Source organism: Nerophis ophidion, linkage group LG03 (assembly GCF_033978795.1).
Source record: "Nerophis ophidion isolate RoL-2023_Sa linkage group LG03, RoL_Noph_v1.0, whole genome shotgun sequence".
Taxonomy (NCBI): domain Eukaryota; kingdom Metazoa; phylum Chordata; class Actinopteri; order Syngnathiformes; family Syngnathidae; genus Nerophis; species Nerophis ophidion.
In genome coordinates this window covers 70,835,840-70,848,746 of record NC_084613.1, presented here as the reverse complement: position 1 = coordinate 70,848,746, position 12,907 = coordinate 70,835,840, and the positions used below count along the sequence as shown (strand labels likewise).

The following is a 12,907-nucleotide window of genomic DNA, read 5'->3' as shown; positions in this document are numbered from 1 at the left end:
AGAAACTTTATTTTTGTAACGTTCCGACTTTACGGTTAAACTCCAAACTTAATTTTTACAAGTGCTGTTTTTACTTTTTTTGAAGAAATAATACAAAATTTTTCTTGTAAATTTAAATCTTAATTCTTATGAAATTAAAAAAATGTTTTCTTAAAAAATATTTTTCCCACCTCACAATATTAAAAATGTATTCTTATAAAATTACAATTATATGAACATTTTATTCTTAAAAAGAATAAAACTAAATCCAGAGAGCGAAAAGCAGTAGAAATGGATGGAATATAACTATATCCTCGTAACATTTGGACTTTTTTACGTAATACAACAAAATAGAAATGTGCGAAGAAGCTATTAGGTGGATAGATAGTACTTTATTGATTCCTTTAGGAGAGTTCCTTCAGGAAAATTAAAATTAAAATAAACACATTTTCGCAAAATCTCATAACATTATGACTTTATGGTAAATTTCACTACTCTATTCTTATGAGTACTCTTTCTCCTTTTTAATATTACAAAACTGTTATTTTCAATTTACAACTTATGTTTGTCTTGCACAATATAACCACTTTGTTCCAAAATTACGACCAAAAATTGTTTCTGAGAATTTAAATCTTTATTTTTTAATTTAAATGTTTTTCTTTAAAAAAAATAAAAAATGAATAAAAATAAAAAAATATATATATATAAATATATATATATATATATATATATATATATATATGTATATATATATATATATATATATATATATATATATGTATATGTATATGTATATATATATATATATATATATATATATATATACATATATATATATATATGTATATATATATATATATATACATATATATATATATATGTATATATATATATATATATGTATATATATATATATATATATATATATATATATATATGTAGGTGTGGGAAAAAAATCACAAGACTACTTCATCTCTACAGAACTGTTTCATGAGGGGTTCCCTCAATCATCAGGAGATTTTAATGGAAGCATTCACATACAATGGTTTATATAGAGCACAGAGTGGGTGGGTACAGGCAGGCGTAGGGTGTGGTGATTGGCTCATGTGTTACCTAGGAGGTGTTTCCGTCTGTGGCGGCATGTTGAAATTATTTCACTGCGCTTGTTGAGGGATGATAGATCTGGATGATATATAATAAACAGTTTCTCTTTTAAGCATAGGTTGCATCTTTTATTACCACTGTTGTAAGGTGTGCTGGATGCAAGAATTTGCCATGTTATTGAATATTCAACATTATTGTCTTTGGGGTTCCAAATGTGTTTGCTGAGTTCTGTAGAATTCTGCAAAGTCTGGTTTCTAAAGGAGGCGTTGTGATTATTCCATCTTGTTTTGAACGCTCCTTCGGTTAATCCTACGTATGTGTCGGATGTGTTAATGTCCTTGCGTATTACCTTGGTAAACGACTGATGTCTGTAAGCACCTTCCGTTGAGAGGGCAATCAGGTTTCTTGCGACAGTTACATTCATTATTGGTTTCAGAGTCGTTTAGTCTGGGGGTAGGCAGTCCTTTTGCAATTGCTTTGTTGTGGTTTGAAATGATTTGTTGCATGTTATTCATACAGCTGTAGCTCAATTTAATGTTGTTCTTGTTGAATATTTTTCTTAGGGTGTTGCCTTTGGGGAAGTGTTTGTCGATCAGAGTGAGGAACTTGCGGCCGATGTTGGTTGAGACGTCTTTGCTGAATGGCGGATTGTACCAGATGATGTTGTTTCGCTTTCTGCTCTTTTTTGGTTGGTTTCCTGGAGTGGGTTCATAGGTGAGGGTGAATTTGTATCCGCTTTCATCAAGTGCTTTCTGGTACGGAGGGGTTGCTTGGTCGAATTCAGCTTTGCTGGATGACAGCATCGATAGCCTTTTATTAATTCCGGTAGGTATTCTTTTCGTGGTGGTGGGTGGGTGGTTGCTGTCATGGTACACGTATTGGAGTGTTGTGTTGGGTTTCGTGAATGGTTGGTAGCTGTTATTTCTCAGGTTTAAAGTGACGTAGAGGAAGTTGACGGTTTGCTTGTTGGCTTCAATCGTAATCCGTAGGCCGTTTTCTTTGAAGATTTGGCATATGCGCTTCTTGGTGTTCTCGCTGCTCCTTGGCGAGGCGCGGCACACTGCCAGTCCGTCATCATGGTAAATACCAAGGTTCAGGTTGAGGCTAGCAAGCTGGGAGAGGAGGAAACTCCCAACGAGTTCGCACGTTTCTGCTCCGTCAAAACTCCCCATAGTAACGTCAAATGTTGAATTGTTCTTTTTTTGCCATGGTGTACTGTTGTGGATGAGTATGGAGTTCTTTGCGTGGATGATGATGTTTCTTTCGTTGCCTGTGATTGAGTCGTAGTCCGAGGCGAAGTTTAGTGCTTGGGTCAGTAGGTCTTGCGTGATGGAAGGGTAAAATTCTTCGATGTCGAAGGAGATAAAGTTGTGTTGCTGTTTGTCTTGGATGTTGTTAAACCAATTGATTACTGCTGCTGTATTCCTCCATTGGTTGAGTGGTGTTTTGTCCTTGATTTTTGCGTTGATTCTGTCCAGGATTATTTTGCTGATTTTTCCTATTTCGGATTTAGTTGGGTTTATTATTCGGCATGTTGGGTTATTTGCGAAGTTGGGTTTGTGGTCCTTCAATGTGATGAAGGCTTCTTTGTTGGCTGTGGCGTCCACCCTGTCCTCAATGTCCAGTTCGGTTGCGATCCGCTTGTTTTCCAGGTGGATGTTCTGTAAAGTGTTGGGTTGCGCTTTTTTGTATGATTTGGTGATGCTTTTGTCCAGTAAAGAGTTATGTTCTGGTATGTCCATTCTGTAGAAGTTTGTGGTTTTATCGGCGGCTATGATGAGGTTGCTTACTTTCTTGATGCGCTCCGTGTCATTTTTCAGCTTGGTGAGGAATGGGTTGCGGGCTGGCTTAAATTTGACTGATTGTATCATTTTGAGCATGTCGTTCTCAAAGTCCTTTAATTCCTTGACTGTGGGTGGGTTCTTGGTAGATTTGAATCCGTAAGTTTCCTTTTGCGTTCCTTTTGTTTCAGGGTGGAGGAAAAAGTGTGCTTTCCACCGCATCCTTCTAATACGCAAGGACATTAACACATCCGACACGTACGTAGGATTAACCGAAGGAGCGTTCAAAACAAGATGGAATAATCACAACGCCTCCTTTAGAAACCAGACTTTGCAGAATTCTACAGAACTCAGCAAACACATTTGGAACCTCAAAGACAATAATGTTGAATATTCAATAACATGGCAAATTCTTGCATCCAGCACACCTTACAACAGTGGTAATAAAAGATGCAACCTATGCTTAAAAGAGAAACTGTTTATTATATATCATCCAGATCTATCATCCCTCAACAAGCGCAGTGAAATCATTTCAACATGCCGCCACAGACGGAAACACCTCCTAGGTAACACATGAGCCAATCACCACACCCTACGCCTGCCTGTACCCACCCACTCTGTGCCCTATATAAACCATTGTATGTGAATGCTTCCATTAAAATCTCCTGATGATTGAGGGAACCCCTCATGAAACAGTTCTGTAGAGATGAAGTAGTCTTGTGATTTTTTTTCCCACACCTACATATTGCGCTCTACCACGGTATCGAGCACTATTCTCTGGATAATCCAATCAAGACATATACATATATATATGTATATTTAAAATGTTTTTTAATTATTGCCAGGTCAAGTTTTTTACTATATATATTTATATATATTATATATATATATATATATATATATATATATATATATATATATATATATATATATATATATATATATATATATATATATATATATATATATATATATATATACCGTATTTTTGGGACTATAAGTCGCAGTCTTCTCCACAGTCCGGCTTGGGGGGTGAGACCCAGCCAAACCAAAAAAAGATTTTTTTTTTTTTTTAATTAATTTATTTTTTTTATAGTTTGGCCAAGTCTCACCCCCGGCCCAAACTACAAAAAAAAACGCGACCTATAGTCCGAAAAATACGGTATATATATATGTATATATATATATATATATATATATATATATATGTATATATATATATATATATATATATATCGCAGTAACATTTCAAAAATGTTCACGTAACATTACAAATAAAAAAAGCCATGTGCGAAAAAAATTTATTCCTTCAACATTGTGGTTTTACAGTAAAACTTCACACTTTATTCTTATGAGTACTCTGTTTTGTTTTTTGTTTTTTTAATATTTCTCATTTTATATCTTTATTCTTATCAGATTTGAATGTTTTTCTTGAAAAATCATTTTATTCCTCCTCACAATAACAGAACTTTATTCTTATAAAATTACGACTATGTTTCTGTTGGATTGGGATTATTTTTCTTATAAAATACATGTTATTAAATCATTTAGATTTTTTCTTACAAATTTATCCTGGTGGGAAAAACAAATTCTTGACGTTTTAAAAAAATCTAAAACTGACTCGCAAACAATTTGGGGCCCTGATCTTCAGGCCAAAATATGACACTACTGGTATGATTGTACTTACTGTTGGTAAATTCATCACCATACTTGTAACCTCCTGAGAACCAGCTGACATTAATATTTAATATTAACATGAATATTTTCATTGTCGAGACCGATTTGTTGTTTTATTGGGCCAACCATTTTTTGTTTGATACTGTAGCGTGCATGCTCGCAAGAGCACTGCTAAAGGGGATTCCTACAAATAAACAAATCTCATTTGCAACCTTTTCTGTCTAAATAAAACACTTAAAAAAATAAACAAGAGCCGAGATTGGATAGTTTAGTGAGGTCCTCCGATCATTCCCACCAGGGTCGTCTTCGACTATAGCGGAGTGCCAAGAAGACAATCATACTTGACTTTAAATAAATAAATAAATATATATATGTATGTATGTATGTATGTATATATATATATATATATATATATATATATATATATATATATGTGTATGTATGTATATATATATATATATATTTATATATATATATATATATATACATACATACATTCATTATATATATATATATATATATATATATATATATATATATATATATATATATACTGTTTCATGAAGGGTTCCCTCAATCATCAGGAAAATCACCTGATGATTGAGGGAACCCCTCAGCAAACAGTTCTGTAGAGATGAAGTAGTCTTGTGATTTTTCCCACACCTACATATTGCGCTCTACCACGGTATCGAGCACTATCCTCTGGATAATCCAATCAAGATATATATATATATATATATATATATATATATATATATATATATATATATATATATATATATATATATATATATATATATATATATATATATATATATATATATATATATATATAGCGAGAAGGGGTGTCAAACTCAATCGCACAAAAAGTTCAAAACCCACTTTAGATCTCAGGCAAAGCAGGATTAATTGCTCCCTTACTATTCTGCATTTTTTAAAAACATGTTTGTTGGTTCCTGCATTGTATTTTCACACAGTCTGAGTGTCCGAAGTTTGGGTTTGATTGATGTTTTTTTTAATAAAGTCATTGTTGATCAACTACCTCCTCATCATCCTTTCAGTATTCTAGCAAAAACTACGGTATTCTACATGCACTCTAAAGTCCTGGAGATTTGTAATTTCATGTCAGCAGACGTGGACAATGGAGTCTTCCACAGAACATTAGGCAGGTCTGAGCATGTGTCCCAGCTTGCCTTGTTGTCATTACTGTTATCCCTTTTGACTGTGTTAGCATGCATCTTTATTTTGTACAGACTGTTTAAACGTTAAAGTGGCCTCGTTTTCAGTTGTGTACAATTAAATTGTTGCTACTTTTGATGGTAATCTGACACCCTTTGTAAGAATGATTGGGGAAATGCATACCACTGAGCCCTCCAATGACGATTATAACATAAAAGGTGGACGTCTGTCTGAGAAATACCTACCGGATGCACATTGATTTTCTAATGATAACTCAAAGATTTTTCATAGGGGATATAAATGATGAGAAATGCCATTGACACACACTAAAAAAAATTGCCGCCATGTCAACAGAGCTCAATAGAAAAAAACACTTTTAATCAATATTACTACTTTTTTGTGGTGCTTTTTTGTTAATTCTCATCAGATAACGAGTCCTCCATCAGATTGTCTCATAGACTTCTGCTTGGAAAACTTCTGCTTTTCTGTGTGTGTGATGAGTGCCTCACACAGGAAGTTGAATTCAGTCTAAGGATCCCACATTACGAAAGCGTTCTTTACAAAAGAACTTACTTTACTTATTTGATTTGGTCAAACCTCCAAAAAGAAACACAGTTTTAAAGCTTTGGGAAATTGGTACAATTTTTTGTAACCCGTTCCACTTCAGTGGCAGTGTCCATGACCATGACGCCATCGCTTGGCGGTTTGAATTATTGCACTTCAGGCTGATTAGGCTCGTCCGCAAGTTTGTGGCTCTGTTGCCTGCTGTCCAAGGAGATCTGTGAGGTGACTGTTTGGGAGCAACTCTCGCCTTTTGCCAGCTTCTTCAGGTGAGCCATGATGAACCTTCGGAACTTCCTGGTGGCGAAGCAATACACCACTGGATCCAGAATGCAGTTGAGGCCCATGAGAAGCAAAGTGATCTGATGGAGGTCGTTGAGCGCCTGCACTGTCTTAGGGTTCCAATCCACACGGCCCCATCCATCTTGGATCTGCAGTGCGGCTAGAGTCCAGAATCCTTGGACTATGTGATGAGGCAGGAAGCACAGGACAAACACGCCAACAACTGCCATTAGCATTTGCACAGCCCTCTGTTTCACCCTTGTGGACCCTCTGGAAGATGACAGTTTAATGTTGGACTTCCTGGATAGACCTTTTGAGGAATGGAATACGGACTGAGAAACACTTTGGGAAACCAGTGCTCGGGCAATAAGGAGGTTGCACACCACCACGAGCACAAAAACAACAAAAAACATTCCGATGATTGCAAAATGAGTAGCAGCCGTGATTCTTTTGGATGAATCGTCTACGTTCTGGTAGCCCTCGAAACAGCGGGTGACATTCCCATCCTGGTTGGTTCCTGGACTTGCAAGGAATGGAACAGCCATGGAGATAGTCAACAACCAGATGACAACGCACACGGCGATCCCGCGGCACCTGTGGTCCGACGACGCCGCATCCAGAGGCCGAGTCACCGCCCAGTATCGGTTGACGCTGATAGCGCCCAGGAACAGAATGGAGCAGTAAGTGTTAATAAAGAACAACGAGCCGGTCAGCCGACACAGGAAGTCTCTGTAGACCCAAGTGCCTTCGCGACTGTAATACCCAATCCAGAATGGGAGGGCACACACAAAGAGTAAATCAGCGATGGTCAAGTTGGTCATGTAGATCCGGATCTCCCCCATGGCCTTGGCTTGTCGTAGGCAGTGCAGCACAAACAGTACATAGATGTTAGCGAAGAGGCCCAGAATGAAGATGATGCTGTAGGCCACGGGGAAGAGATGATAACGAAAGGGGGAGTCCAGGAAGTTTGAGTCATTCACGGCTGTAAAGGTTGTGAGTCCTTGAGAGACTTCGGTTGTTGAAAGCCACATGTCTGTCTGCGGATAACAAGATACACAGTCAAACGTCAATTCCTTCCAGGAGTATAACTTGATCCACAATACAACTTTTTTAGTGTTATTTTAGCATCGTTATCATCAGGTCTCCCGTCCAAAGGCAAAACCTAGTAACTCACTTCTAGCTGATTTTGAGAAAACAAAGGAAAACCAATCTATCTTGATGCTGTCTTACAAAGATCTACAAAGTCATCAAACATATACCGTAGATGTTTTCTTGAGCTTTCATTTTCTTGCCGATTGAGCCATGGATTGAATCTGCTCTCATGAACGTGTGCCCTTTCTCCAGTTATTTTATCACAATCTCGGGTGGGCCCCATTCTGCGTTTGAACATTGGGCAAGAGCCGTGTACAGCGTCCAGTTTTTATTTTGACCTCGACAGTTATCTGCCCAAAAGAGTATGCAAGGGGAAGAATCAAGAACAATACATTTAATGAAGGTGCTTGCAACGTCCTGGGCCAATCTTCCAAATATCCCCTCGTGCCATAATATCACATAATCAGGTTGACCGTCAGCCCCCATTTGTGCAAATGTCTCATTAAAGACAATAAGGCGACTGACAAAGAAGCTCCGATTGGTCCCTTGAGATACTAGGTTTTTCTGTTGTATCTACGGGGTTATGTGGTAGTTGCTAGGTCCTGCCATGCGCGTAACAGCTTACTTACGGAACAAATTACAATATCGCATACACTAATGTAAAGCATATCACCTAGGAACTCCAAAATTATTATCAGCTCAGTTTTGACCCAAATTGAGTTACTGGGTTTTTCCTTTGGACGGGAGAGGTCGGCACACAGACAAGTTATACAAAAATAGTCAACGTTAAAAAAAATTGGGTTCTAAACTTTTTCTTTGGTCCTTTTGTCGTCATTAACATTTAGCATAGCTTCCGATTTTGCCGCATCACCACTGTTTCACTTGTGAAGGAATATTATACACAAAAAGCCCAAAACACGCAAAGAATACACAGCAACACACTACTTTGTTACCATGTACCGTGTACTAGCTAATGTTGTTGTTTTTTTCCATTGCTATTGTTCCTGTTTCTGTCTGCCCTTTAAAAAACACCACTGTACTCGACACTGTTGCTCTATCTTTAAACCAAGTTGCTATTTTTGTCTTTCGTCACATCTTTTTTCTTACACTCTGGGTTGCGGTTACTATGGTTGTCTGAGATTTTGTTGTGTCTGTTTACTTTTGTCATAGCCAATTGTTGCTCCTATTTCTCTGTCTGTCCCCTCTTGAACCAATTATTAGCTGATAATGTTGTTGCTGTTGTGGTTTCCAGTTGTTGCTCTTTTCTTTCTATCTGTTTCTGCAAATATAGTTGTCGTTGTTTTTTGTTAGCATTGTAGCCTCCAATGTCAAAACTGAAAATCAGTGTTCGATCATTGTTTCCTATTATTGTTGTCTTTTTTTTTTCTCTGTCTGTCTCATTTTAAGCCAAGTATTAGGAAGTATTGTTCGCTTTTGCACATTTTAAGCCAAATTTTAGTTGTTTTTCATGATGTCTCTTCCCCTAATGTCGATGTCACGGTTACTGCTATTGTTATTGCTGTTGTCTTTTATTCTCTTTCTTCTGTCTGTCTGTCTGCCTCCCTGTCTGTATGTCTGTCTCTCTTAAACCACACACATTTATCCAACCTTGAGTTTCTTAATATATCAACTCAATAGCCACCCAATCTATTTAACATACTGTGTGTTTATATCTGCAATAAAGGTCAAAGGGAAGAGCTGATAACAAAAGGGGGAGTCCAAATAGGATTCAAGAATCATTCACCTACTCAGTGGCCTAGCGGTTAGAATATCCGCCCTGAGATCGGTAGGTTGTGAGTTCAAACCCCGCCCGAGTCATACCAAAGACTACAAAAATGGGACCCATTACCTCCCTGCTTTGCACTCGGGTTGGAATTGGGGGTTAAATCACCAAAAATGATTCCCAGGCGTGGCCACCGCTGCTGCCCACTGCTCCCCTCACCTCCCAGGGGGTGGTAAAGGGGATGGGTTAAATGCAGAGGACAAATTCTGCCACACCTAGTGTGTGTGACAATCATTGGTACTTTAACTTAACTTTAATATAAACCAATAGTGAAGTGAATTATATTTATAAAGCACTTTTCTCTAGGGACTCAAAGTGCTTTACATAGTGAAACCCCTTATCTACGTTACATTTAAACCAGTGTGGGTGGCACTGGGAGCAGGTGGGTAAAGTATCTTAGACTTAGAACATCTTTATTGTCCCCGAGGGGCAATTTGGTTTGCAGCAGTAGTCATTAAAACAAGGTTCAACAATAAAAAAACGAGGTACAACAGTAAAAACAAGGTACAAATACATAAAATACATACGACAAACAAACCATCATAAAGCTAAAAACCAAAAACATTTGTAACACAATAAAAACTAATCACACGTCGCATCCCTCTAAAGTGACTACATGGCAGCTAAGCTTGTTTAAGGAGCTCATTTATAAAGACAACAGCTGAGGGAACAAAGGATCTTATGTATCGGTTGTTTTTGGCCTTTCTATTACTAGGGGCGTACCTACATCCTGAGGGCAAGACTCTAAACTCTAAGAAGAGAGGGTGCTGAAGGTTGACCAGAATGGATTTGTCTTCTGGATGACTCTGACCTGATAAATCTGGCTCAGGGGTTTCAAGGTAGTGTCTATGGTCTTTTGGCACACCTTGATTATACCACCTAGTCTGTTTTTATTGGCCACACTGAGGTTACCAAACCAGGAAGTGATAGAATATGTTAAAATAGACTCGATACAAGATGAATATCCTCATTAGTGTCCTATCAACCTGAAAACCCCTCAGTTTCCTCAAGTAAAACAGTTTCTGATTGGCCTTCTTATAAATACGGTCAGTGTTGGCATCAAAGGTCAATTTATTGTCTATAATTGTGCCTAGATACCTGTATTCACTGACTATCTCAACAGCAGAGCCATTAATGAGAATGGGTGCTTTGGGAGGGGGATCACGACGAAAGTATCCTGTATCTTGCCCAAGGACACAACAGCAGCGACTAGGATGGCGGAAGAGGGGATCGAACCTTGAACCCTGAAGTTGCTGGCACGGCCGCTTTAACAACCGACAATAAAAGTATGTTATTTTTTTTTTAGTCTTGATGAATCTTTATGTTAAAAACATGAAGATACAACTCATCTTATGTGTATGCTATTGCTAATAAAGTCCGTCACCGGGATGTCGCTATCAGCAAATCAGTTCCGGCTGCCCGGTCAGCAAATGTGCGTAAGGCAAGGCGTAAGAAGAAGTGAAGAAAGACATTAAAAAGGAAGCAGGAGTTTTACCATCGTTTCTTGCATCTTGTGGCTTTCAACGCAGCTTGTTATTTGAATCCCCTCTTACAGTTCAGTGATGACGCACAACTGTGAAAAAAAAGTTCAAAGATGATAAGTAAAAGTAAACATTCTTGGGATATCTTGATGCAGATACATTTTATATCAATAAGTAGGATACAAAGACACCTATTATGTTTTAACATTTTTGGCGCTGGTTAAGGATCAAAGGGTTAATTTCTCCTTTTACAAGCTGAAATGATCTCTGATAGAAAACATAACTCTCAGATGTTGTCAAAAAATAGCTATAATCACGAGACAATTTAAGTACTCAAAGTAAAAAAAAATCAAGTATTTAGCTTAGGACCTCACACATATTCCCAAAGTATCGTTGCAAAAAAACAGAAGACAGTTCTAAAAACTTACATGGCTGCTGACATACCAGGCGGTGTCTTGTCTGTGCTCGTTGTTTGAAAGTGTGGGAGTGTTTGCTCGGAGTCAAAGTGAAGGCGTGCAAGAAGAAGGAGGTGCAAATGTCTTCTTGGGAAATCCCACATGGTGCAACCAAAAAGAAATGACGCGCCCACGCAGCAGCAATCTGACTGTTTTACGTGAAGAAATATGCTTTTTATTGTCAAATCACTTTGAAAGATTTTATTCGAGTGGAGTAAATTTAATGTGCACATTATTGGTCATCAAATGTCGAGTATCATACAGCATGCTTTAATTGGAGATGTTAAAAATCACTTCAACAAGATTCAAAAACCAATAAGAGTATGTTTTTTAAGTCTTATGAATACGGATAAAAGCATCTTTCAACAATAAAACATTTTAATAATAAACAGCTGTTTTTTGTTGCAACATTTTGGAATTCTTTGAATACCAGACTTAGTAATCATTTCCTTATTTGGGGTCATGTGATTAATTTTGTTGAAATGTTAATCACAAATAATACTATCATAAAACACAGACTAGTTCGATAAAGAAACGTGTTTTAGAAAAATGAATGCAACTGAGATAGGCTCCAGCACCCCGCCCCCGACCCTAAAAGGGACAAGCGGTAGAAGATGGATGGATGGATGAATTCAAATAGTACTGATTTAACACAAATATGGCCCAGATTAACACACAATACTATAACTGTGATCACTATCACATTGTTCTGTAACCTTTAATTGACTCTCACATTTATAATCTAATCACTATCAACCTCCTGTGTGACCCGTAACCTGCATGAAATTAATTAAAAGCACATTTAATGTGCTTATTATTGATCATCAAATGTCTAGTACCATACAGCATGTTTTAATTGAGATGTATGGTAAAAATCACTTAAACAAGATTCAGAAACCAATAAAAGTATGGTTTTTTTTTTTGTCTTTATGAATATAAATAAAAAGATCTTACTACAATTTAACATTTCCATGATAAACAGTTGTATTTTGTTGAAACATTTTGGAATTCTTTGCATACCAGACATGCAATAATATATTCCTTACTTGGGGTCATGTGATTAATTTTGTTGAAATGTTAATCACAAATAATACTATTATAAAACACAGGCTAGTTTGATGAAGAAATATGTTTAAGGAAAATGAATGCAACTGATATAGGCTCCAGCACCCCCGCCCCTGACCCCAAAAGGGACAAGCGGTAGAAGATGGATGGATGGATGAATTCAAATAGTACTGATTTAACACAAATGTGGCCCAAATTAACACACAATACTATAACTGTGATCACTATCACATTGTTCTGTAACCTTTAATTGACTCTCACATTTATAATCTAATCACTATCAACCTCCTGTGTGACCCGTAACCTGCATGAAATTAATTAAAAGCACATTTAATGTGCGTATTATTGATCATCAAATGTCTAGTACCATACAGCATGTTTTAATTGAGATGTATGGTAAAAATCACTTAAACAAGATTCAGAAACCAATAAAAGTATGTTTTTTTTTAGTCTTTATGAATATAAATA

The 12,907-nt window shown here is 37.0% G+C and overlaps 1 protein-coding gene across 3 annotated transcripts; it reads right to left on the bottom strand.

Moving 5' to 3' along the window:
- Positions 1 to 6,077: 6,077 nt before the first annotated feature.
- Positions 6,078 to 11,445, bottom strand: LOC133550011 (platelet-activating factor receptor-like). Of its 3 annotated transcripts, none has more exons than XM_061895992.1 (3): positions 11,364 to 11,445; positions 10,934 to 11,011; positions 6,078 to 7,600 (listed from the first exon to the last, which is right to left on the bottom strand). In XM_061895992.1, exons 2-3 carry the CDS (start codon positions 10,946 to 10,948, stop codon positions 6,431 to 6,433), a joined length of 1,185 nt encoding a protein of 394 aa, XP_061751976.1. In that variant the 5' UTR covers positions 10,949 to 11,011; positions 11,364 to 11,445; the 3' UTR covers positions 6,078 to 6,430. The 3 variants fall into 3 exon arrangements, with proteins under 3 accessions (XP_061751976.1, XP_061751977.1, XP_061751978.1); XM_061895993.1 differs by having other exon boundaries at positions 11,348 to 11,430; XM_061895994.1 differs by lacking the exon at positions 11,364 to 11,445 and adding an exon at positions 11,289 to 11,360.
- Positions 11,446 to 12,907: the final 1,462 nt, after the last annotated feature.